The sequence below is a fragment of the Nerophis lumbriciformis genome, linkage group LG11 (genome assembly GCF_033978685.3).
Source record: "Nerophis lumbriciformis linkage group LG11, RoL_Nlum_v2.1, whole genome shotgun sequence".
NCBI lineage: Eukaryota > Metazoa > Chordata > Actinopteri > Syngnathiformes > Syngnathidae > Nerophis > Nerophis lumbriciformis.
The window spans coordinates 16,432,500-16,456,103 of NC_084558.2; the positions used below are offsets into that span (position 1 = coordinate 16,432,500).

At 37.0% G+C, this 23,604-nt stretch overlaps 2 protein-coding genes across 6 annotated transcripts in view; one reads left to right on the plus strand and one right to left on the minus strand.

Moving 5' to 3' along the window:
* The window catches only part of ogfod3 (2-oxoglutarate and iron dependent oxygenase domain containing 3), a 101,753-nt gene extending 90,837 nt beyond the window's left edge, over positions 1-10,916 (minus strand). For all 4 annotated transcript variants that reach the window (XM_061967240.2, XM_061967239.1, XM_061967241.1 and 1 more), the window contains exons 1-2: positions 10,733-10,916; positions 9,463-9,692 (exon numbers count right to left, since the gene is read on the minus strand). In XM_061967240.2, coding sequence (XP_061823224.1) covers positions 9,463-9,692; positions 10,733-10,800 — 298 coding nt within the window. In that variant the 5' untranslated portion in view covers positions 10,801-10,916. The remainder of the gene's footprint in view (positions 1-9,462; positions 9,693-10,732) is intronic.
* A 105-nt stretch (positions 10,917-11,021) lies between these two features.
* Positions 11,022-23,540, plus strand: hexd (hexosaminidase d). Of its 2 annotated transcripts, XM_061967234.1 has the most exons (11): positions 11,022-11,290; positions 11,369-11,484; positions 12,456-12,543; positions 14,463-14,627; positions 14,699-14,882; positions 19,925-19,996; positions 20,104-20,302; positions 20,369-20,530; positions 20,617-20,724; positions 23,043-23,132; positions 23,214-23,540. In XM_061967234.1, the coding sequence occupies exons 1-11, from the start codon at positions 11,204-11,206 to the stop codon at positions 23,383-23,385; spliced, it is 1,443 nt and encodes a 480-aa protein (XP_061823218.1). In that variant the 5' UTR covers positions 11,022-11,203; the 3' UTR covers positions 23,386-23,540. The 2 variants fall into 2 exon arrangements, with proteins under 2 accessions (XP_061823218.1, XP_061823220.1); XM_061967236.2 differs by lacking the exons at positions 23,043-23,132; positions 23,214-23,540 and having other exon boundaries at positions 20,592-20,720.
* Positions 23,541-23,604: the final 64 nt, after the last annotated feature.

The window sequence follows — 23,604 nt, forward strand, 5'->3', positions numbered from 1 at the left end:
CATATGGATGGCTGGAAATACTTACAGTGTGTATATAAAATGTTGATTTAGGTTTTTTTAGAGCGCTTTATAGGTAAAATAGATAGAATCTACATTACCTGCATTGTGAGCCACCTTTTGCTAGCGTTTATTTACAATTTTGAATGTATGACAAAAAAAGAAAGAAGTGTTCTTACATAGAGATTGTGAATGATACCATACCAACTTTATTTATAAAGCCCTTTAAAACAACTACTGTTAAAAAACAAAGGGTTGTACACCACAAGTAAAAAAATATAGAAAAGCAAAGGCATAAGACACACAAAAACATATTTAAAACAAAGGTAAAATGTAAAGAAAAACAATTTAATAAAAACATTATCTTAAAAACAGTGAGTCAAAAAAGGCAGTTCAAATAAAATAGGGGGAAAGAAATTTAAAAAATGCAGTTTCCTTTTAAAGTGTGTTGTGGACTGGATTCAATGTCTGTGTGTATCAATTTGGATTTATATGTACAAAGCATTTTATTTATTTTTTGTAAAATGCAGATTGCAGACAATCAAAGGGTATCCCTACAGCTGTACAGTCTGTGTCGTGTAATTCAAACATAGAGAGACATGCCAGACAACAGTACAACAATGGGCAATGTCAGGGTTTCCCGAGATTGCCAAGAGACCTGTGACAGTGGGGGCGCGATAACCAAATCATCGTATAATTTGCTCTATTATTTTATTATATATATATATATATATATATATATATATATATATATATATATATATATATATATATATATATATGTGTGTGTGTATAGTATATACATATATATATATATATGTATTTATAATATACACATATATACATATATATATATATATATATATATATATATATGTGTGTATATTATATACATATATATATATAATATGTATATATAATATACACATATATACATATATATATATATATATATATATATATATATATATATATGTGTGTATATTATATACATATATATATATAATATGTATATATAATATACACATATATATATATATATATATATATATATATATATATATATACATATATATATATATATATATATATATATATATATATATAATATACACATATATTAGAAATATAAAATACACACATATATATATATATATTAGGGCTGCAACAACTAATCAATTAAATCGATTATAAAAATAGTTGCCGATTAATTTAGTCATCGATTCGTTGGATCTATGCTATGCGCAGAGGCAATTTTTTTTTTTTTTTTTTTTTTATAAGCCTTTATTTATAAACTGCAACATGTACAAACAGCTGAGAAACAATAATCAAAATAAGTATGGTGCCAGTATGCTGTTTTTTTCCCCAATAAAATACTGGAAAGGATAGAAATTTAGTTTGTCTCTTTTATCCAATTATTAATCGAAGTAATAATCGACAGATTAATCGATTATCAAATTAATTGTTAGTTGCAGCCCTAATATATATATATATATATATATATATATATATATATATATATGTGTATATTATATATATATATATATATCATATATGTGTATATTATATATATGTTTTATATGATATATATGATATATATGATATATATATATATATATATATATATATATATATATATATATATATATATATATATATATCTCAAGAGTACTGTTTGTCACGCAATAAGTCCATGCTTCAGAGACTGCAAGAGGTGGTGCAACAAAGTACTGGTGGTGTGTTGTTGTTTTTTATCATTCCATCATTTTCCTCAGAATAGAGTAATTCTATAATGTTTGCACTCGGCTTGATTTAAAAATCAGACTGTTAATGACTACCACAAATTACTATTTTAGTGTCTATTTAAAGTCAGAAAGTTGATTTTTGAAATGACCATAATTGTGTGTCTTGTCTGTGATCTGCTTTTTTTCTACAAAATTAAACAACTGAAAAAACATCCTTCAAGTTTTCCATAATTTTTTTGCTGGGGTTGTATTATGTATCACAGTTTTTATGTACCTGTAATGTTTTAACCCTGTCTGGTTGTGTATGGACTACGGGTGAAAATTAGCCTTTGGCAGGATCTCGTATGTTTACATTTAAATGCAAAATGTAGAGAATTGCTTGTCAACATGCAATGTACCTCATGAAAAAAATGTAATTGAATTAAACCTATTAGTACAAAGGCATGTATTTGTTTAATTGGACTTTGTTTAAGGTGACTAATTGATGCATGCATCAATTACAGTGGAAGCCACAAAGTCTCTTTCTCCTCACTAACTAGAAACAAACAGTCAAACCTTCTCCATTTTGCTCCGCCCTTTACTCTCACTCCTTGTAAAACGAGTGTGCAGAATCCATAACCTTTCACGCCTGTCTTATGACTACATTGCACCATGGCCATCATTAATTTAATGGATGATTGAGGTACTTCTACCATTACAAAATATGTTTAGTAGGCTTGCAGTGTGCAGCTTGTATCAGAATAAAATAGTGATTAATAGAGTTATTACACTGGTTGTGAACATGAGAGGAGGAAGAGAGACCAGTTTTAACAACATGCGGGAGATTGGCAGAGCAGGTATTCAAGGTGGAGTTGGAAAGAGGTGAGGCCAAGGGGAGAGAATGTCTCTTTGCCAGCAAGTGCCAAAACCACAGTGTGTGTAAAGGTGAAACAGCTGCCGTGACAGAGTGGAAGAAAAACAGCAGTTGTTTTGTTTTTTTCAACTACACCTCATGCATACAGAATCACACCTAAATCCCAACAAGCATCATCAGTGATGCAAGCAAGTTAGAGGTCATTAAAGGGGGATTGCACTTTTTGGGGAATTTGGCCTATTATTCACAATCTTTATGTGAGACAAGAACACATATGTATTTCGTTTTATGCATTCAAAATATACTCTAGCAAAAGTCAGTTAACAATTGACCTAATTGATTCCCTCTACTCCACCTATAAAGCGCTCTAAAAAACATCCAAAAACCATTCTCGCCATTTCCGGGTTTAAGTTGAATGTCAAAGTTGACTAACTTCTCCATTTATGGCAACAACTTTCTACTATAAAAATGGGATGCTTTATTTATAATATAGAATAAACTTTCACCAACTCAGAGGCGCTGAAGCAGCTCAGCGGCTCAGTATGTCAATAGCTGCATAAGCTAGTTACTGCTCTGTGACCACAGCGCCGCTAAAAGTAGTTCCTTCACGTTAGCGCTTATAACAATATCGCTAATAGTTGGTTAATATTCAGGTCACATCATGTAAATGGAGCATTGTTGGCATTTTTAGACGGCTTTATGGGCGTAATAAAATACTCACATTAGCTGCATTGTTAGCCACCTTGTATTTGCCATATTTTACAAGTTTGACTGCATTCAAAAAAGAAAGACATATGTGTTCTTGTCTTATGACCTTTCTCTAACCTAAATGATCATTTTTTATTGCATCAAATGGTTTGACTGCTGTCAGAAAAAGCTCTAAACTGTAGTGATACCCACTTAAAAGAGAACTGCACGTTTTTTAAATTTTACTCATCATTCACAACCCTTATGTGAGACAAGAACATATGTCTCTCTTTTTCTTGTGCGTTCTAAATAATGACAAACTGCAAGCAAGAGGAGGCTAACAATGCAGGTAACTAGAGTAATTGTTTTAATCTATAAAGCCCTCTAAAAACATCGAAAAATGGCCAACAATGCTCCATTTACATACTGTGACCAGCGTATTAACCAAGCTATTGCTAGATTGTTATTGTAAGAGCAAACAGAAACAAACTACTTTTCTGGCATAGAAACACAACGCCTTGATCCTCTGTGGCAATCGGCCAACTAACTGTACTGACTGAGAAACAAGCTCAACGATATGAACTACTATGAATGAACAATCAAATTAACTTTTAAGTAATGGCCCACGTATGATGTTTGTACCGTATGTAGATGGTAAGCTCAACTGTGTATATACTGTGTGCTCCATGTATCACATTTAATATCATGATGACTTACTCGATGGACATTTGTCCGTCTGATCCAGCTGGCAAAAGCAGTCTTTTCCAATTGATTTTGGTTAGGTGGAAAAAAGTTTCTACCACTGCAGGGTTTGTTAGTGCAAAAAAGTATTTATTTGTTGTGATGCAGTCTCCTGGGGAAGTAACTTCTTCCTCAAGTACATGAAGCTTTTCCATGTTACACTATGTGCCACTGAATACACCAGAAGCACTCAATTTCTGTGGGCATGGCTTGGCATTTTCCACTTTTTACAACACCAAGTTATGCTGATGTTGTGCCACTGGCATTTATGCCCTGTTGCGGTCCCGACACTCTGGGCCCCTGTCTGCTCTGAAGTTTCACCCTCTCAGTTTCTATAACCAGCTCATCCTCTGTATAATTAGGCTAAAAAAGATAGGGTTTTGAATCCTCATTTGTCTCAATGTACTCGTCGTCGTATCTCACAAAGTCTGCCATGATTAGTGGGAGCAAACACACAAGAGCTCTCTATGTGTCATGACTTTTGATCATGTTTTGTTTTAGTTATGTCCTGTTTGGTTTTTGGTCACTTAGTTCCTGCTTTTTCACTCCCTTGTTTTGTTTCCATGGTTACCCATTAGTTTCACCTGTTGCTCATTTGGACACATGCACCTGTGCTAATCATGTCTGTAGTATTTAAGCTTGTAGTTGCCAGGCAGTCGCCCTGGCGACATTACTTCTGACACCCATGCTATCCTTTGCTTCCTGTTGATACCATAGTTAATGCTTCATGCCATGCCACAGTAAGTCTTTTAGTTTCATGTTCATAGTTTCTGCCTTTGTGCTAGTTTAGTTTTCATAGCCAAGTTTGTACCTCCGCCTTGTGCGCGCTTTTTGTTCACTCTTCTTTGTTGTTTATAGTAATTATTAAACATGTATTTACCTCCAAGCCATGTCCAATCCAACTATTCTTGCATCTTGGGAAAACAAACACCCCATAGTCCCCGTTATGACACTATGCTGTTGTTGTTGACAGAAGTAGCATTTGTAGCTATGCGCTCTGTGAAATCAACACACCCAAGAAAGATGTTTTACTATTGCTTAAAATGACCAAAAAACTGTAAATATTATGCTATAACAAATGTGACTGTTATGACATTACATACATACTTACAGCATGAACTCTTTATAAAACTTTGATGGAAGATACCGGATGTTTTTTACAGGGCTTTACAGGTGACATAGGTCAATCCCCATTACCTGTCGGCGGTAAGACTGAAGCCCTGCCCGCAAGACTGCGTCACCCACACCTTGACAAGGCGGCGGCTTTCCTTGCCGCAGCAGACTCCCAGCCGTGCTTGGCACCCCAGCCCGACCAATCGGGTCCTTAGAGCCAATCTTTGTCCCGAAATTACGGATCTGACTTGCCAACTTCCCTTACCCGTCTTGTTGTAACATGCCAGAGGCTGTTCACCTCGGAGGCCTGCTGGGGACAGTGGCGATTGCTCAAACAAAAAGTTTGAGCAATCGCTCAATATGTACTTTTGTGTTTACATTTCCTTGACTAAATATGCACTGGAATGCGTTCAACTTTTGTTCAGAATCAGCTACTTATTCTCATTCATTCTCGTAGCGTCACAGTGCATTAAACAGTGTTAAAGCCAAACGTCCATTGACTTCAACAGGGGATCATAAAGTGAGGTTGTTCCACTGCAGCCAAACTACACAATCATTGGATAAATGCTCGGCTTTGTCCCGCCCAAGGACGCCGAGCGTCTCTTGAAGTGAATGAGGAGTGGGCTCAGCTTGTCGCTTCCGCATGATGATTAGATAATCTGTCTGAGGCTGAATCCCTTTTTGATCAGTGTTGGGTTAGTTACTGAAAACCAGTAAATAGTTACAGTTACTAGTTACTTTATTTCAAACGTAACTCAGGTACTAACTCAGTTACTTACACCAAAAAGTAATGCGTTACTGTGAAAAGTAACTATTTAGTTACTACTTCTTCTTTTTTTTTTTTTTAAGACTCCCATTAATGCTTTTTTAGCCTTCATTTCAGTACTGTTATTGCACTGGAGAATAATACAATCTGTTGATCAACTTGACATGCATTTGCATCACTGAACTCTGCTAAGCAATGTGGTGTACATACAACACACAAAGACAAAGATATGTTTCAAAGGGTCAATTTATTTCGGGCCAGAACAAATTGACAAAACTATTTTAAATAGCTGCAACATAACATACATAAGTAACAAACCGCATAATAACAACATGTCACAACATAGCTGTAAACCTGGCTTCACCCAAGGAAAGCACACATGACATGATTATAGGTCATGTCACTATATACAGCACAAATACTGCTATACACACGCCTAACCAGGCCTTTGTTTATCTCAGGGAATTGTGAAATAAAATCATGTCTTCAAAACCAAAATGTTATTTTCTTTGTGCTCGGCAAAAGAAAAGGAGTGAGAATATCTCCATGTTAATAAACTCGGCTTCGGCTCCGCAATGATGTCTTGCTAGTACCGTAAACACAGAGACGCCCCCAGCCCCACACACACACCCACCCACAGCGCGCCTCTTTCCCTGGTGACACAGGAAGAATCAGAAGGATGACACCGCAGCTTTCCAATAAAACACACTCAGATCTTCTCAGTTTCTAGTGTTACTGTAACGCGTTACTGTAACATGTTACTGTAAAGCGTTACTGTAACGCGTTACTGTAACGCCGTTATTTTCGGCAGTAACTAGTAGTCTAACGCGTTATTTTTTATATTCAGTAACTCAGTTACCGTTACACATGATGCGTTACTGCGTTTTTTTACGTTATTTTTTACTTTGTAACGCGTTAGTCCCAACACTGTTTTTGATTGACAGCAAAACGAGCGAATCAGCAATTTTGAAACATAAACCACTGCCAGAGCATTTTTCAAGTTTAATTCCCTTGTTTTGTGTTGATATGAAGAATTGTGCAATTAAAAAGATAGAGCAAAATGATATAAGAAAAGAATACATGTAAATAGGGCTGGACAATTATGGCAAAAATAATAATGATTATTTTTGATTGATATTGTAATCACGATTAATTACATAATCATTAATTGATTTGAAAACATTAGTATTATTAGTTACCTTAGTATACAGTATATTGTTTAAAAAATGGATATTAATTAGTAACAAATAAACCACAACAAGTAAAATAATATCAGTGACAACAAAAAATGTAAATAACAATAGCGATATAAAAATAAAAACATTTACATTTTTCTATCTTAATTGTTTTCATATTCCGTTTTTTACCTTTTACAACCACTGAGTGTGTGCTTTTTGTGTCAAATACAATTTTATAAGAGGTTTCTTATTCAAATGCAAAAATCCTCCCATTTAATGGTGCTATACATCTATGGACAATTTTGACCAATATTTTAGGTCAAAGCATAATAAGTGTGTAAATGAATCAATGAGTGCTTTAAGTACAATATGCTTGTGTAAGGTACTTTTTTGAAACCTTTATTTTGTTAGTGCAGTCAGACTGGATGTGGCGCACCGAGCTATTATTTTGAAGGGGGAAGTATGCTGTGCTGTCGTTCTTAGCTTGACACGTAAAGAAAAGAATTGAGGTTGTAAAAAAAAAAAAAAAAGAGTGTGTTCCCGTGACTCCTAAGTTGCGGCTGCTGTCCTCCTGTTTGAACGGTAATGTTACATTGATGATGTCGTTCACAACAACACAAGCAGATGAGATGTGTTTGGGGGTGTATGGATTGTTCTTGCTAGCTTTAGCTTCGTAGTTTAGCCACTGTTTCAAGTGACTCTCTCGACAATGTTTAGTTTAGAACGTGTTTTACAGTACAAATATTTATTCTCCTCACAATGACAACATTTCACACACATTTATGTCAATTTCCCTGATATTTTTTTTTCTGCATTTATCAGCGGGTTCTGTTTTATTGGCCAGTTATGAAACGCGATCTGCGGTTAATTCAATGCAGGAATTATATGCCTTACTTTTTTTGTTCAGTTTAGTGATTATTATTAGCACTGTGTCAAATTAAAAGTAGTAACTACGATGAGATCCAAAACTTCTTGCAGAAGATGTTTTTTTTTCCCCACTCATACGGTCACTCATCCATTTCACCGTCACAAGCTCCAGGATTTGCATGTACGTTGCGCGGCCCATTAGTTGTTTTTTACGATTATTATATTTTCATGATCGTGAAGCCATAATCGTAATCGTAATCAAAATTCTATGAATTGTGCAGCCCTATATGTTAATACTAATTATGAATAACTCAGATTTGTTTTTAAATGTATACAATTGTTTTAGCCTTTTCAAAGAAAATATATTTATCTTTCTTTGCTGGTTATGGTAATTGTATGAGATGTCATACTGGCCACGCCCTTAGCCACACCCCCACAAGTATATCAGCAATCGTGGGGAAACCCTGTACATTGCAGCAGTGGTTAATGATATTATTTCATTGTTAAAGGGGCCGTTTGCAACCTTCACCCAGCTACTTAGAGAATGCTTGCTTTCTACAAAGTACTGTAGGCATTATATCCCGCCCATTTCCGGCTTTTAGCACGGAATAACGAAAACAATGCATGAATGCACACCCATTAGCTTTATTTGTTGACAGCTGATGATAGCAAAATGGCAGAGTTTAGTTTGGCTTTCATTGAATATATAGCCTATCCAAAGACCTTAAATATTCTACATTGTCATTTTTTGCATGTATGGAAAAACCTCCGAAGACATGCACCTGGGGATAGGTTGATTGGCAACACTAAATTGGCCCTAGAGTGTGAATGTGAGTGTGAATGTTGTCTGTCTATCTTTGTTGGCCCTGTGATGAGGTGGCGACTTGTCTAGGCTGTACCCCGCCTTCCACCCGAATGCAGCTGAGATAGGCTCCAGCGACCCCCCGCGACCCCAAAAGGGACAAGCGGTAGAAAATGAATGGATAAATAATCTTTGAAGCCATGACTGCAAATTGTTAGTTGCTTATCTTAGACTGCTTTTGTGTGGATGAGACAGCAGTGAGTGACAGCCATGAATACCAGACAAATTCCTTGGGCCGACAAGCAATTTTTATTCAATATAATAATCAATTGTGAAAAATGTAGGCCTTCTTTTATAAATATGTTCTGTTAAACCTCTAATGGTAACCTAGCTGGTGTTAGGTGGTGTTCTTCTTACATTTCTTGGTTTGATTGAACAATGTAATGATTTAATTCATTGTTTTCTTTCTCCTTGTGTCTTACTGTCTTTAGGTGGAAAACAATGGAGTGGTGTTTACAGTTAAAACTTTTTTCTGTCATGTTCAGAGTCAATTGCAAATATATAAAAATATGCCTGTGTTGCAGAGCCATCTAGAGGGCTCTATTGAAATCACATTGTATCTAAAATGTGTAATCATGACAGGTCTGACTTCATTCCATCCAAGGTACAGGACCTTGATTGCTAAAATAAGGTAGTGTGGAAGAAAAACTCACCTGGGTAGCGTTTGTAGTTCTCGTAGTCCTCCGAGCACTGCACTATGTAAACTCGGGGCTGTGGAGAGACATACTCACGCTGGCTGACCAACGTTTCTGTAATGTCAGGATCCAAAGACGTGACATACAGCCAAGTTGCTGCCGCGCTCAAACACAAACAAACCAGCAAAAAGGCTGTTAGGCCTCCTTTAGAACTCCACCACGTAGTTCCCTGTCGCATTGCATTGCCCCTGGTGAAAAGAGGGAAAAGAAGATGATGTTTCTATTTTAGTATACACAAATCATACTTGTAGGTTTGCTGAAGAAACACTACACTAAGGTAAAAAGTATTCACAAAAAATATCACATTTTAATCATGTACTGTGTAGTTGCCGATAAATTGCGCAATTTATTTTGAGCGCCCATGCGCCTTTACCTTAACCTCAGATTGTTACCTGTGATCAGGTAAATGCATATGTCAGTGCATTATGTCAGAATGGTGTGCTCGCTAGCAAATTTTGCTGACTTTAGATAAAACTGTTTTGAGCAAATAAATGACACACATTATTTTATTTTTTTTACAATTTGTGTACTGTATTACATTTTGAGAATAAAATTGCATTTCTGTCAAAATATTGGGATCTGTTTCAGGTTGATTTAAATTATTGACCAAAGTAATTTACTGTGATTAATCACAATTAATCTAAATTTAAGTGTAATAAATCTTATTTAAACATTTATCATTTTGCAGTACTAGTAAGTGGAAGTGTTTATTTGTATTTAAACGTCAAACAATTACATACCGTACTTAAAACGAACCAAATTGTGCTTCAAATTGAATTAAAGGATTTGTTTTAATTAAACAAAAACATACTAAAAGAGCAGTGACACAGAGCCTCTTAGAGCCACACTTATATAATATTTAAAAGATACAAAGAAATCCTCTATGCAGGTAAAAAAAAAATGATTTTAGCCTTTCAGTAACATGTGGAGAATACATGGAGAAAACAACCATTTTGGAGGTAACGTTTGTGTCCATAAAACAACACAAATAAACGAAAACGCACTGGAATTAATTAAATGACTATCAGTTCGATATCATTAAACATAACAATGTGTATTCAAGCACCTCTCTGTGAGGTATAAGAACAACTAGACACATTTTACACAATATAATGTAATGTATGACGTCACTGTATTCGGCGATGTGTAATGCTAGTAGTAATGTACTTGATTGTGACACAACTCGCCTTCCACGTTTACACCAACCAACATAGTTTTGTTGTCTCACCTTTTGATTTTCTTTCCTATCTCAGTAGCATTCAAGCCCTTCGCAATTCTCTGTCGCACCGGCGCCATTTAAGCCCTACAAGTCTGTAGCTTTTTTGAGTTTACGCCGTCATACGAGGTTATTGTTGTTGCCTTGCCTGCTAACTACATACTAGTACACACCGCGCCACTGGCACCCAAATCACTCTATTTCCGGGTTGGCGTAGGTCACGCGTTCTGATTGGCCGAGCTGAAGAGAAGGCTGTTGTTTAATTGGATACATCTGTAGCGGTCTTTGTCCAATAGGAAGGCACGTCACGATGTTTGCGGATATGCTACGCGGAAATGTCCACTGTCAGGGTGCGTCGTTCTTTATCTTTACAACATTTTAAATTAATAAGTAAGCCTACTTTATCGTTCCCCTTAAGGCTTAGCTATCATTCATAAACAGAAACACACAACCACTGAGTTGCGACCGAGCTACAAAGACAACATGAGTAGTCCACCGTGGCCCACAGGAAAGAAACTGGTGCATTTGGATTTAAAAGGTGCCCCTCCGAAACTCGAATACTTACACCAGGTAAAAGCTCGTCTGACATAACAATACTTTAAACATCTCCATTCATGTACAAACACTTTCTCCATGTTGCTGTTCCAGCTGATAGAGTGCTTCTCTCAACTGGGTGCGGATGGCCTCCTTGTGGAGTATGAGGACATGTTTCCTTATGAGGGAGAGTTGAAGGTGCTGCAGGCCACTGCACAACCTGCGTACAGGTACACTACAGCCTACGGTACATACTTGCCAACCCTCCCGATTTTTCCGGGAGACTCCCGAATTTAAGCGCCCCTCCCGAAAATCTCCCGGGGCAACCATTCTCCCGAATTTCTCCCGATTTCCACCCGGACAACAATATTGGGGGCGTGCCTTAAAGGCACTGCCTTTAGCGTCCTCTCTCACCTGAAACCTTCACCCCTTAACAGCTGCATGCTGTCCAGGCGTCCGCTTTTTCTCCATATAAACAGCGTGCCGGCCCAGTCACATAATAATGTAGCGTTGGACGGGTTTAACAATGGACGTAACTCGAAGATGTTAAGAAATGCTGACACGTTGTATACTTTTTTGACTGGTATAATGATAACGTTAATTTAAAACACACACACACACACAAGTGAATGCAAGGCATACTTGGCCAACAGCCATACATGTCACACTGACGGTGGCCGTATAAACAACTTTAACACTGTTACTAATATGCGCCACACTGTCAACCCACACCAAACAAGAATGACAAACACATTTCGGGAGAACGTTCGCACCGTAACACAACATAAACCCAACAGAACAAATACCCAGAATCCCTTGCAGCACTAACTCTTCCGAGACGCTACAATAACATCTATGGCTTTTGGAGCTCAGTGCACAACTGCACACACAACAAGAAGGAGACGAAGCAGAAGAACGGAGAAGAGACATGGCGACGACGAGTAAGAAGAAGAAATACGCTTGCAAGTTCTAAAATGATTGGAAAAAAGAATTTAATTTCATCCAGGACACAGCTCGACGGGGAAGGGATATATTTCCTGTACCGCAACCACACCCATACCCCCCCCCCCCCCAGCCATCTCCCGAATTCGGAGGTCTCAAGGTTGGCAAGTAAGCCTATGGATACTGGATATTGATACATGGGTTAGGTATGGTAGAATTCGGGTCAATTTCACTGTTTATGCAATGCTGTGTTTTTTAGCCGAGATGAGATATTCTCCCTGCAGAAACTAGCAACATCTAAAGGCATGGAGATTGTACCACTTGTGCAGACTTTTGGCCATATGGAGGTAAGGCAGACATCTTGTCGTGAATTCTGTGTGTTCAACAAACATTGTAACCTGACTCGTGCCAGATCCTTGTAGTTCGCTGAGCTCCACACAAGGACCTGGGCTCGACGGCAACGCAAACTCCTTCAAGATAACAAAAAATAATGAACCAATCAGGATCGCCGGGCGGGATTTCATAGATGTGACGTAGCACCGAAGCGACTGTTTGATTCAAACAATAATGGCGGCACGCAGCGAGGAGTCGTGTGCTTTCATTGATTCTGTTATTACAACTGTTTTGTCGAATCTATCGAATATTAATTATTTAAAAGATGAACAGAGAACTTTTCGCTCTGTCGTTATCCAATATGTCGGCTGTTCTGTTTTGGATTTTCCAGCGTCGCTCTCATTAGGGGTTGATTTAGATGTGAGTGGTTGAAGTAGCACGTCATTCAAAAAAACGGACAAGTGGTTTATCCAATATCACATACAATTATTTTTTTTACAAGGCCCCGCCTTCTGAAATACATCTCCTTTTGAGAAGTCCCAGATTATTGTGTGGAGCTCAGTGAACTACAAGGATCTGGCGAGAGTCAGGTTACAAACATTGGGCCCCATTTAGCAACTGCTCTTAAAAACAAATTTTGTTCTTATGCCCTCTTACGAAGTTTTTAAGGAGATTTTTGTATTCACCAATGTTTTTTTAGCTGGGATTTGTTCGTAGGTAAGAACAAAATGTACGAGTGCTCCAGAGCAGTGGTCCCCAACCACCAGGCCGCGATTGGTACCGGGCCGCACAAGGAAAAAAAAAATATATATATATATATATTTTTTTATTTTTTTATTTTTTTTATTAAATCAACATAAAAACACAATATATACACTATATATGAATGTATATCAATACAGTCTGCAGGGATACAGTCCGTAAGCCCACATGATTGTATTTCTTTATTTAAAAATAAAAAATAAAAAAAAATCCGTTGACCGGTTCGCAGCTACAAAAAGGTTGGGGACCACTGCTCCAGAGCACTGTTAGGGTGGCCTATTTGTTCTTAAGTGTGACAAGTTCCCTTACTTCTATTGTCTAATGTTAAATTAATATCATAGGTAGATAGATAGATATAGATATATATATATATATATATAGATAGATAGATAGATAGATAGAGGCAGACAGACAGACATATAGCAAAATGAGCAATATATAGACATTTCAAAATACTGTGTGCGCACACACACACACACACACACAGTCATCAATTACCGGGGCGTTGATTTAGTGACTGGTGACTCTTTAAAAGACCAACAGGCCTCTCACACCCTGTTGCAACTCAACTCACACAATGGCAATGCTTTTGCTGCTACTGCAAGATGCCGCAGATCGTGCCCTGGGGAGGGAGCGCATATTTCACGACCATGTAGACCTATTTGCCCGAAGTGACGAATATTTATTTGAACTCTTAAGGCTACCTCAGCAGTCCCCCCTTTCGTAAACTCAGTTTTGACATTACGAATTTCTTTTCTGTAATCTGTTTGTGTTTTCTCCGTGTGTTTGATGTTCAGCTTTTCCGCCGGAATTGTGCCCTTATATGGGGAATTAAGGGCGTATACCTATGCAAATTACGGAATTAAGGGTGTTTACATATGCATATTGGGGAATTAAGGGCGTGTTTATATGCAAATTATGATAGACATGCATGCGCTAACCATTTGGCATTCAGCAACTTAAGAACAGCAGGTGGGAACAATTGGGCCGTTTAAGAACACGTCATGAATTTGAATGGACTCTTAGGAAATCACTTAGGAAGAAAGATAAGAGGAAATGTTAGTAACTTATTGCTGAATGGGGCTCATTGAAGACAACTGAAAAATATCACTCTCATTACACTAGTATCAATCCAATACTGGCGCATTCCTTTTATTTACTGTATTTACAGTTTGTGCTCAAACATCAAGCCATGCAGAGCTTGAGAGAAGTGTCAAACTGTGTGGGCACACTGAATCCTCACAAAGAAGATGGACGCCAACTTGTGACAGAGATGCTGAGGCAGGTGGTTGAGCTACATCCAGGCGTAAAGACACTGCACATAGGTGCAGATGAGGTACTGTTACTGTACTGTTTAGAATATTTTATTGAGCTGGCATTCTCTCATCCCCTCGCATTTACCTTAAGGTGTACATGTTGGGTGAAGGTGAGATGTCAAAGTTATGGTTGGCTTCACCTGGACGCACAGTGGAGCAGCTTTTCTTGACTCATGTTGTATCAGTGGCAAAGTACATCAAGGAGACTTGGCCTCACATAACCATCATCATGTGGGATGATATGATGAGGGGGATGAGCCAGGACACACTGAAAGGTTAGTAGGAATGTCTTGGCATGGATTTTAATCTCAGGCATACGTTTGTTGTAATTGTCAGTTGTATTTATATGTAATTGTGTTTTTGACCACCTTTTTAAAACTTAATAAATAATGAGAAAATATAGTCATCTATCAATATTGAGCAGTAACTTGAAAAGGGCCATACCACGACAGTTTTAAGTGTCACAATTCTTGTTTATAACATACAATTGTATAAGGTTACTAGGGCTGCAACAGTTGATAAATTAAATAGATTGGAAAAAAGCTTCAATTTACCCTTAATCGTGGATGTTTACCTGAAAGGCTGTACGGGTTGCTTTACGGTCAACAATCAGGTCAATGCATACACCAGTGCAAAAATGAGTGGGAAGTGTCCAACTGGTGTGTTCACTAGAAAATGTAACTTGAAAATAAAACCCGCAGGTATTTTATATAAAACTGTTATCACGTTTTTAGCAAATTAATGACGTGCATTCAGGTAAAACATTTTACAAAAAATCCTGTATGACAGTCTGACAATAAAATTGCATTAGGTTCCAAATATTGGGGACTTTTTTAAAGTTAATTTAAACTATGCAAGCTAGTAAACCTGTGATAAATATTAATTAATCCAAATTCTAAAGTGTGATTAATCAGATTTTTAAAAATTAATCGTTTGACGGCATTAATTAAGATATATAATGCAAGGGTGGTTAAGTTTGACATGCTTCTAATTTATAACTGTAAGAAAGTTATAAATATATATTTTTTTTAATATATACGGTATTTTTTGGAGTATAAGTCGCACCGGAGTATAAGTCGCACCTGCCGAAAATGCATAATAAAGAAGGAAAAAAACATATATAAATCGCACTGGAGCCCGGCCAAACTATGAAAAAAACTGCGACTTATAGTCCGAAAAATACGGTAATTTAAAATACTGTATTAGTTTGCATCCATGTCTGTTTACAACAATTACAATTGTTGAATAATAATTTTGCCTTTGTAACCGTTTATTTAAAGCCTATTAATTCTCATTGTAAGTATTGCATTTGTCAAAATCGTAGACATGCTTAGCTAAACCTCCAATGGAAAATAGTGGGTAATTGGTTTACATCTGAATTGCAATTCTTATTTAATCCAATTCTAAATCAAGTCATAATTTACAAAACAGTATGTTTTCATTAAAAAAAAACATTCTGGTTGAATCGAGGATTGAATTAAATCGAATCATCACCCCAAGATTAAGAATCAAATCATGAGTTGTTGTCAGTTACATCGCTGGTACTTGGTAAATTTCTAGAATTTGTATGTGTCCGGTACAAATACAGGTTAATCTCTTAAAGGGGAACTGCACTTTTTGGGGGGGGATTTTGCTTATCATTCACAATCCTTATGCAAGAGAAGAACACGTTTTTCTTTTTTATGCATTCTAAATATTAAATAAATGCGATCAAAAGTCCGCTTACAATGGAGCCTAAGGGGGTCGCTCTATTCTGCCTATAAAGCCCTTAAAACATCCAAACACCTCCATTAAGGTTTTATATACATGATGTAAGTATATATGTAGTAACGGGCACATTTATAATAACATTTAATATTTACGTACAGTATATGTTGCTCCTTTTAAGCATACGCGGTGCATTAATTTTAAAATCATCACGTTTGCTTTTTTTCAACAATATCATTTATTATTAATCACTGCATACTTCATGAGAGCCAACAAACATAACTGTACAATGTCTGCTGTCATTGGGATGCCGACTATTAGGATGTTCATATATTCCTATTTAGATGAAGAATGACATTCCTCCATAAAATAGATAAACAGATTTGATAAATGTTTATTACTTAAAATAAAACTGGTTTTGTTAAATAAAAAGCTACCCAAAAATGTAATGAAGTCAAATACAGTCTTCAACAATTTTCTTTTCTAAATTAAATCACTACAGCAAATATGGGCATTTTCATCAACAATATGATTTATCTGGCTGTACAGGACAGATTTAAACAGTTTTTTTTTTTTTAAATCATTTTGATTTCTTTTTTTTAATCAATTAAGAATAGTTAAAAATAAGGTCTTTTTTTTATTCATTGGGTTTTATGGGTGAATAAGAGGACCTCCCATTGACTCTGTTGTACGCAAAAGAGGGGTCTTCTTTTTGCTTCATTTAACACACTTCCTTGTGGTCTAAATATGTAATGGTGGTTCTTTAGTCAAACTTTTGCACAGATTATATTTTACAGACCATCTTCTAGCCGCTTTTGACCATCTCTTCAGGAGGCGCCGTTTTATGGGCGGTCTTATTACGTGCCTCGACTTCAACTGCATCTTCTTCTCGTCGGCCCTGTGAAAGTTTTTAGTGCCTCTATATAGTGTACTGACAGATAATCAGTAAGTTAGAACTATACGCTACTTTGTATCAGAAATTGCAAGAGCGAGGGATGCATGTGCATGTGCGAGCCAGTCTGCCCCACCACAAGAGGATAGCGAAAAAGAAGGAACTTATTGACTTTGACGTCTGATTACAATGGCGGGCTCACGCAAAGCTCTTCAGGTAAATGTCTACCATACTACATATGGAGTTATCCGCTGACGTCACACTTTGGAAAAACGTCACAAATTGGGCAAATTCCAAACGTCTCATTTGAAAGAAGTATGAAAGAATGCAGGATTGTTTTATAGATATCTCCACCATGCCTCCATGGTTTGATATCAGATGTTGGTACTTGTGCAGATCCCAAATTACAAAAACAGGTAAAAATCGGTAAGAAAATGCGTTATTGCACAATAGGTCGTCTTTCTGATAAATACACATTAAATTGAATAATGGTACACAAATTATTTTATTGCAGGAGTTTAATTCAGAGACAGTTCAAGGCTCAGGATGTTCTTGCAGTTAATTTAAATATGAAGATCTTCATTGTCACATGTACAACTTATGGACAGCAAAATGTAGTCCCTGCATTCGACCCATCCTCTCCTAAGGAGCAGTGGCCATCCACCGTACAGCGCCCTGGGATTCTATCTGTTTCGTTTAGGTCCAGCTTCTCGGTCGGTGAAGCTTCCCTGTGTGGGCGAATCAGAGGGCAATGTGGGCGTAGTGTCCTGCCCAAGGACACAACAGCAGTGACTAAGATGGCGGAAGCTGGAATCAAACCAGGAACCCTCAAGTTCCTGGACGGCCGCTCTACCCCGCTTAACCAGAAGTTTACAGTATTTAACTTTTTGATGAATGTTCACATTTTTATTGCGCTGTAAGCTATAAGCGTTTTAATTATTAAGAAAGAAAGAAATACATTCCTGAAATATTTTACTTGGTGTGTAGTGAATCTATAAAATATAATATTTTAACTTTTTGAACTACTGAAATAAATACTTTTCAAGGATAGTCTAACTTATTGAGATGCATATGAATGAACTATATATATATATATATTTTAATTACATCATTGCAATGGTTTCACAACATTACACATTATCTTGTCCTCAAGGCTGCGTGGTGGCCTAGTGGTTAGCATTTAGGCCACACAGTCGGAAGATCTGGGTTCAATCCTCCATGTTGTTGGTCTCCCTGTGCGTGTGTGGGCTTTTTACAGGTACTACGACTTCCACATTCCAAAAACATACTGTACATGTTAGGTTATTGAAGAATTTAAAGGGGACCTAATATGCAAAACCAACTTTTTTTTCCCGATTGGTACAGTAGGTAAGGTTGTATTTTTGCCTCATTCCTATGAGAATCCTGCATGTGACTGAGGCATTAAGAAATGGGACTATCCAGGACTAGCTGCAGTTCGCTCAAACAACCCCCTATCAGCTTTTTCTCTTTTTGACTTATCAGGTAGGTAGTGCATTCTTTAATCACGCTTAAAATGAAGGATGAGGCAAAAATACAACAGTATCGACTGTACTTGTTTTTGTGCATTTGGGATCTGCACAAGTCTCGAAAATTTGAAATCAATGCATGGCGTAGATATTCATAAAATAATCTTCCTTCATACTTCCTCCAAACAAGCCGTTTGGAATTTTCCCCATTTTTTGAAATGTTTTCCCATTGCTATGTGTGACGTTGTAATTAATAAGTTCCTCTTTTGTCTCTATCCTTTTGTTGTGGGGTAGACTGGCTCGTACATGCACATGCATTCTCCGCTGTTGCCCTTTCTAAAAAAAAGTAGCGTATAGTTTCAACTTATGGGGGCGGTATAGCTCGGTTGATAGAGCAGCCGTGCCAGCAACTTGAGGGTTGCAGGTTCAATCCCCGCTTCCACCATCCTAGTCACTGCCGTTGTGTCCTTGGGCAAGACACTTTACCCACCTGCTCCCAGTGCCACCCACACTGGTTTAAATGTAACTTAGATATTGGGTTTTACTATGTAAAGCGCTTTGAGTCACTCGAGAAAAGCGCTATATAAATATAATTCACTTCACTTCATATCTGTCAGTAGACGCCATAGGGAAGTACTAAAAACTACAACATGGCTGGCGGGGAGAAGAAGCAGTCAAAGTGGAGGCATGTAAATAAGACTGCACCCAAAACGGCGCATCCTTAAAGGAAGGTCACAAATCCGATTGAAGATGGTCTGCAAAAATAATTGTATACAACATTTTGGCCAAAGAACTGTTACATGTAATGTAGACCACAAAGAAGTGTCTTAAATGTAGAAAAAAAAATCATATGACCTTTTAAATTTTCTATAGGTGTGAGTGAGTGTTAACGATTGTCTGAATGTGCCTATGCACCTATATACTGTGCATACATAATATTGACCTACATTTAATTTATATACTGTCATTTTTATTATTCATTATATTACATAAATTTGAGGAATGAATAACTGCAGGTAGACAGTACACAACTTTATTGAACATTCAGTTAAATCAATTACCAGATAACATCCCAACAGAATATTTAGGACGGTGCGTACGTGTCTGGGGCCTGGTTATGCAACATTGTTTTGAGTCAAGCTGACCTCCAACCACGCAAGTTGGAGGTCAACATTTAGTCTGTTTTACCAATGTCATGTTTGAACAAGTCGCTATTGTTTCCACGACACAGCAAGTGGTATCGTAGGACAAGTCCAGCCAATGCTGTGGGATTACACACCTAATCTGGATGTAAACAAAACAGGTACAAGCTGCAATTTCATTCTAAATTAAAATGTTGACCTGCATGTGGTCATCATTGCATTATGATATAGTCATGATTCAGAGATGGATATAATGTGTATTATATAGTGTCGTTGCTGGAGAAGTACTACAATGCTGGTATGCAAGATGTCTGGGCAGCCAGCTCCTTTAAAGGCTCCACCTGTGTCTACACCAATGTACCGAGCACACAGAGACATGTAGAGAACCACCTGCAATGGTTGAAGGTAGCGGCATCTGTCCCCTCTGGTTTAAACCTTAAGGGCATTGCCATTACAGGCTGGCAAAGGTAAATACTGTTCATTGTTTTGAACAAACCCTTTCTTTATGTGTATTTGTGCTTGCCCAATTTCAGGTATGACCACATGTCTGTACTGTGTGAGCTCCTGCCTGTCGCTCTACCATCACTGGCCGCTTGTCTCCAAACAATTTTTCATGGCCAGTTAAGTACTGAGGCTCAAAGCAAAGTGAGGAAAATGTTGGGGGTGTCCTCTGTGGAGGCAGAGTCTATGGAAAGGTGAGGCCTTGAAATGTTTCTTTTTTTTAATGAAATATTAATTATGATTTTTCACTTTAAGGACATTTTGTTTCATTGATGTTTAGCACATCTGGTGATGCTACCCTCTTCCCGGGAAGGAGATTAGCTGAGTCAATTGTAGAACTGGATTCCCTGCTTAGCTCGGATGACATCGTGTATTTTGAAAAGAATATGTGAGTCATGATGAGTGTAATATTTAATTTACTGTTTTGAATTTTCTATCAATCTATCAATACAAAACCTTTTTTCAAACCCTGTTTTCATTTTTTTACTTTTCTATCCTTTATCTCCCAAGAAGCTCATCACTGCATAAGATATCAATCTATTGCTACACATTTTCTATTTTTCCTTAACAATTAGAAAATAACACTGAAACACACGAAGTGAACAAGCTTTTTCATGACAAAACATAAACATTAATGATTGTGTTAACATGTAAAATTATCAGTTAGAGATGTAGAGAAAGGGTATGGTTAGATACACTCTGCTTCCTCCTACTCCTTTTTAACAAGTTGAATTGTGCAAGTGTAAAGATTTTTTTATTTTTATTATTGTATTATTTTCACAGTGCATTTTCATATCCCGATCAGTGTCTGCTGTGCAATAGACTAATGTAAACATTATGTTTCTCTATGGAATTTGTAAAATATGTTAAAAAAATGTTTTCACCATAATCCAATGTGATTTGAATCAATCTTAAAAATGTAATGATTCAAAATCTTGGCAATAACTGTAAAATGAGTCATGACATGAACTTAAATATTGGTGTACGTTTTACTTGCAAAGCTAAATATGTCAATTCTTCATAACAGCGAGACTTAACTATCAGTGTATGCACTATGTGAAACATTAGTCATTAGAACAGTCCAAGAAAAAGTATGCACCAGAAAATGTCACACTTCTGCCATTAAGTGAAACCTTCAAAGTCGAACACAAGGCATTCCACTATTTAAAAAAAACATTTGTTTTCATACCAAGTAAATATTTTAACATCCATCCATCCATCCATTTTCTACCGCTAATTCCCTTCGGGGTCGCGGGGGGTGCTGGAGCCTATCTCAGCTACAATCTGGCGGAAGGTGGGGTACACCCTGGACAAGTCGCCATCTCATCGCAGGGCCAACATCCCTAGCTAAATCCAACTTGAATTTAATTTGATGCATGTATGTACTAAAATTCATGGGAAATTAATTATTCAATAACTTATGCTTATGTGCAAAAAACTAATTTACCTAAACGTAAACATATAGTATCACAAGTTTGTGGCACAACTCCTGTTTCGATCCATGTTCGACAAATTAGTAGCCCAGCACTAACACTGTATGCCACGGGAGGCAAATCAAATCAAATCAAATCAACTTTATTTATAAAGCACATTAAGATAATGTTTGGAGAAATGTATCATTACGGTCGCGCTTCACCACATCGTCTATTTTTTGGGGATATTTCTTTATTTGCTTAGAGCATATTCAAGAATTTTTTTGGTCCAGCATTAAGTATTTTGAAGCATAAAAATTGCTAAATAAACAAAAAATATCAGTACTATAGTATTGACCAGTGGAGGAGACCAAACCAATCACCATGCTGCTCAGTATTGTAGCCATTGATTGGCTCAGCCTCAGGCAGCAGTACTATATTGGATTAAAATAGTTTCAAGGTCAAGGGGCCTCTCATAATGTTGAAAAATGTATTTAGAATGGTGTACACAGTGTTTTATGCTATAGATATGAAAACATTTGATTGATAATAATTCCTACTTTGCCAGAAATTCATTTATCGCGGTCCTGTCCAGAACTAATTGACGACTTTATATTCATATCAGTGACGGAGCAGGAAGAGGCTAAGAATATGTTTTTTATCGTATGTCATATGAAGCGCCCTGTCATTAATTAGTTGACTTATTACATGCACATCAAGCAAAACAGGGCTTCCTATGCAGTGCACGTTTTGCCAAAAGAGTATAAAGAGAAACTAATCACTGTAAAAAAAAATGCGATAAAGCCTTACTCTTGGAAATCCTAGACTACAGCATATTATGGAGATTGAACGGGACAGTTTTTGCAAATTGTTATTTGCAAAGTTATTTATCTTAAAATTAAAAAAATAATGTGTGTAGGATATCTATTTTTTTTTTCATTAAGGGACACATGGAAAAAATTAAAGGATGGGATGGGCCACATTAAAGTTTCAAAATAAATGTCTTAGTAATGCAAAAAGGCAAAATAAAATTAGGAATATATGCAGCTGAGATAGGCTCCAGCACCCCCCGCGACCCCAAAAGGGACAAGCAGTAGAAAATGGATAGATGGATGGATGGATGTTCAAAAACAAAGCTTTGCACAAGTTGTTACTACAGTTTCATAATTTCAGTTTTTTGTCTTCACATTGTGCCTCTTTGCTTTATATTTCTTTGATTTAACTTCTACAATGTACCAACGGTAATTGGATAAAAAATATGAGTATAACAAAGACTTGAATCTGTATGACATAGGTATGTACGCGGATGGTTGAGTCCCTACCACAGAGCAAGGAGAATGGTAAATCCTCTTATTGCTATGCAGATTCACAGTCAAGCATCAAGGTGAGCACTTTTCATGTTGCAGTCGAGCCATATCTAATGTGTGCATGTGGACTGATAATATGATGATGTATGTCTCCTAAGGTATTTGGCTATGCTGCAACAGAAGGTGGATATAGTAAGAGAGCGGATGAGTCATCTTTACCCAGATTCAACAGCACAAGAGTGGCTAGAGGAGCATGTTGGCCCAGTAATGGTACCACTGCAGAGGATTGTTGATGAAATCACAGCATTTACACCGGAGACAGGCCCATAGAATCATCACTGCTGGAGGGGACACGGGGGTATACTGGACTGCGCCATTTGCATTTTAAATCTTAAGACACAAGAAAACAATGCTTGGATTGTGGAGTACATAACATGTATATGGTTCCTAAAAAATAAATGACAATGATTTTTAATTGGCAATAATTTACTTGTGTGCGTATGTATGTATGTTCTAACAAAGGCCTAATTCAGTAATTCAACAATTTAC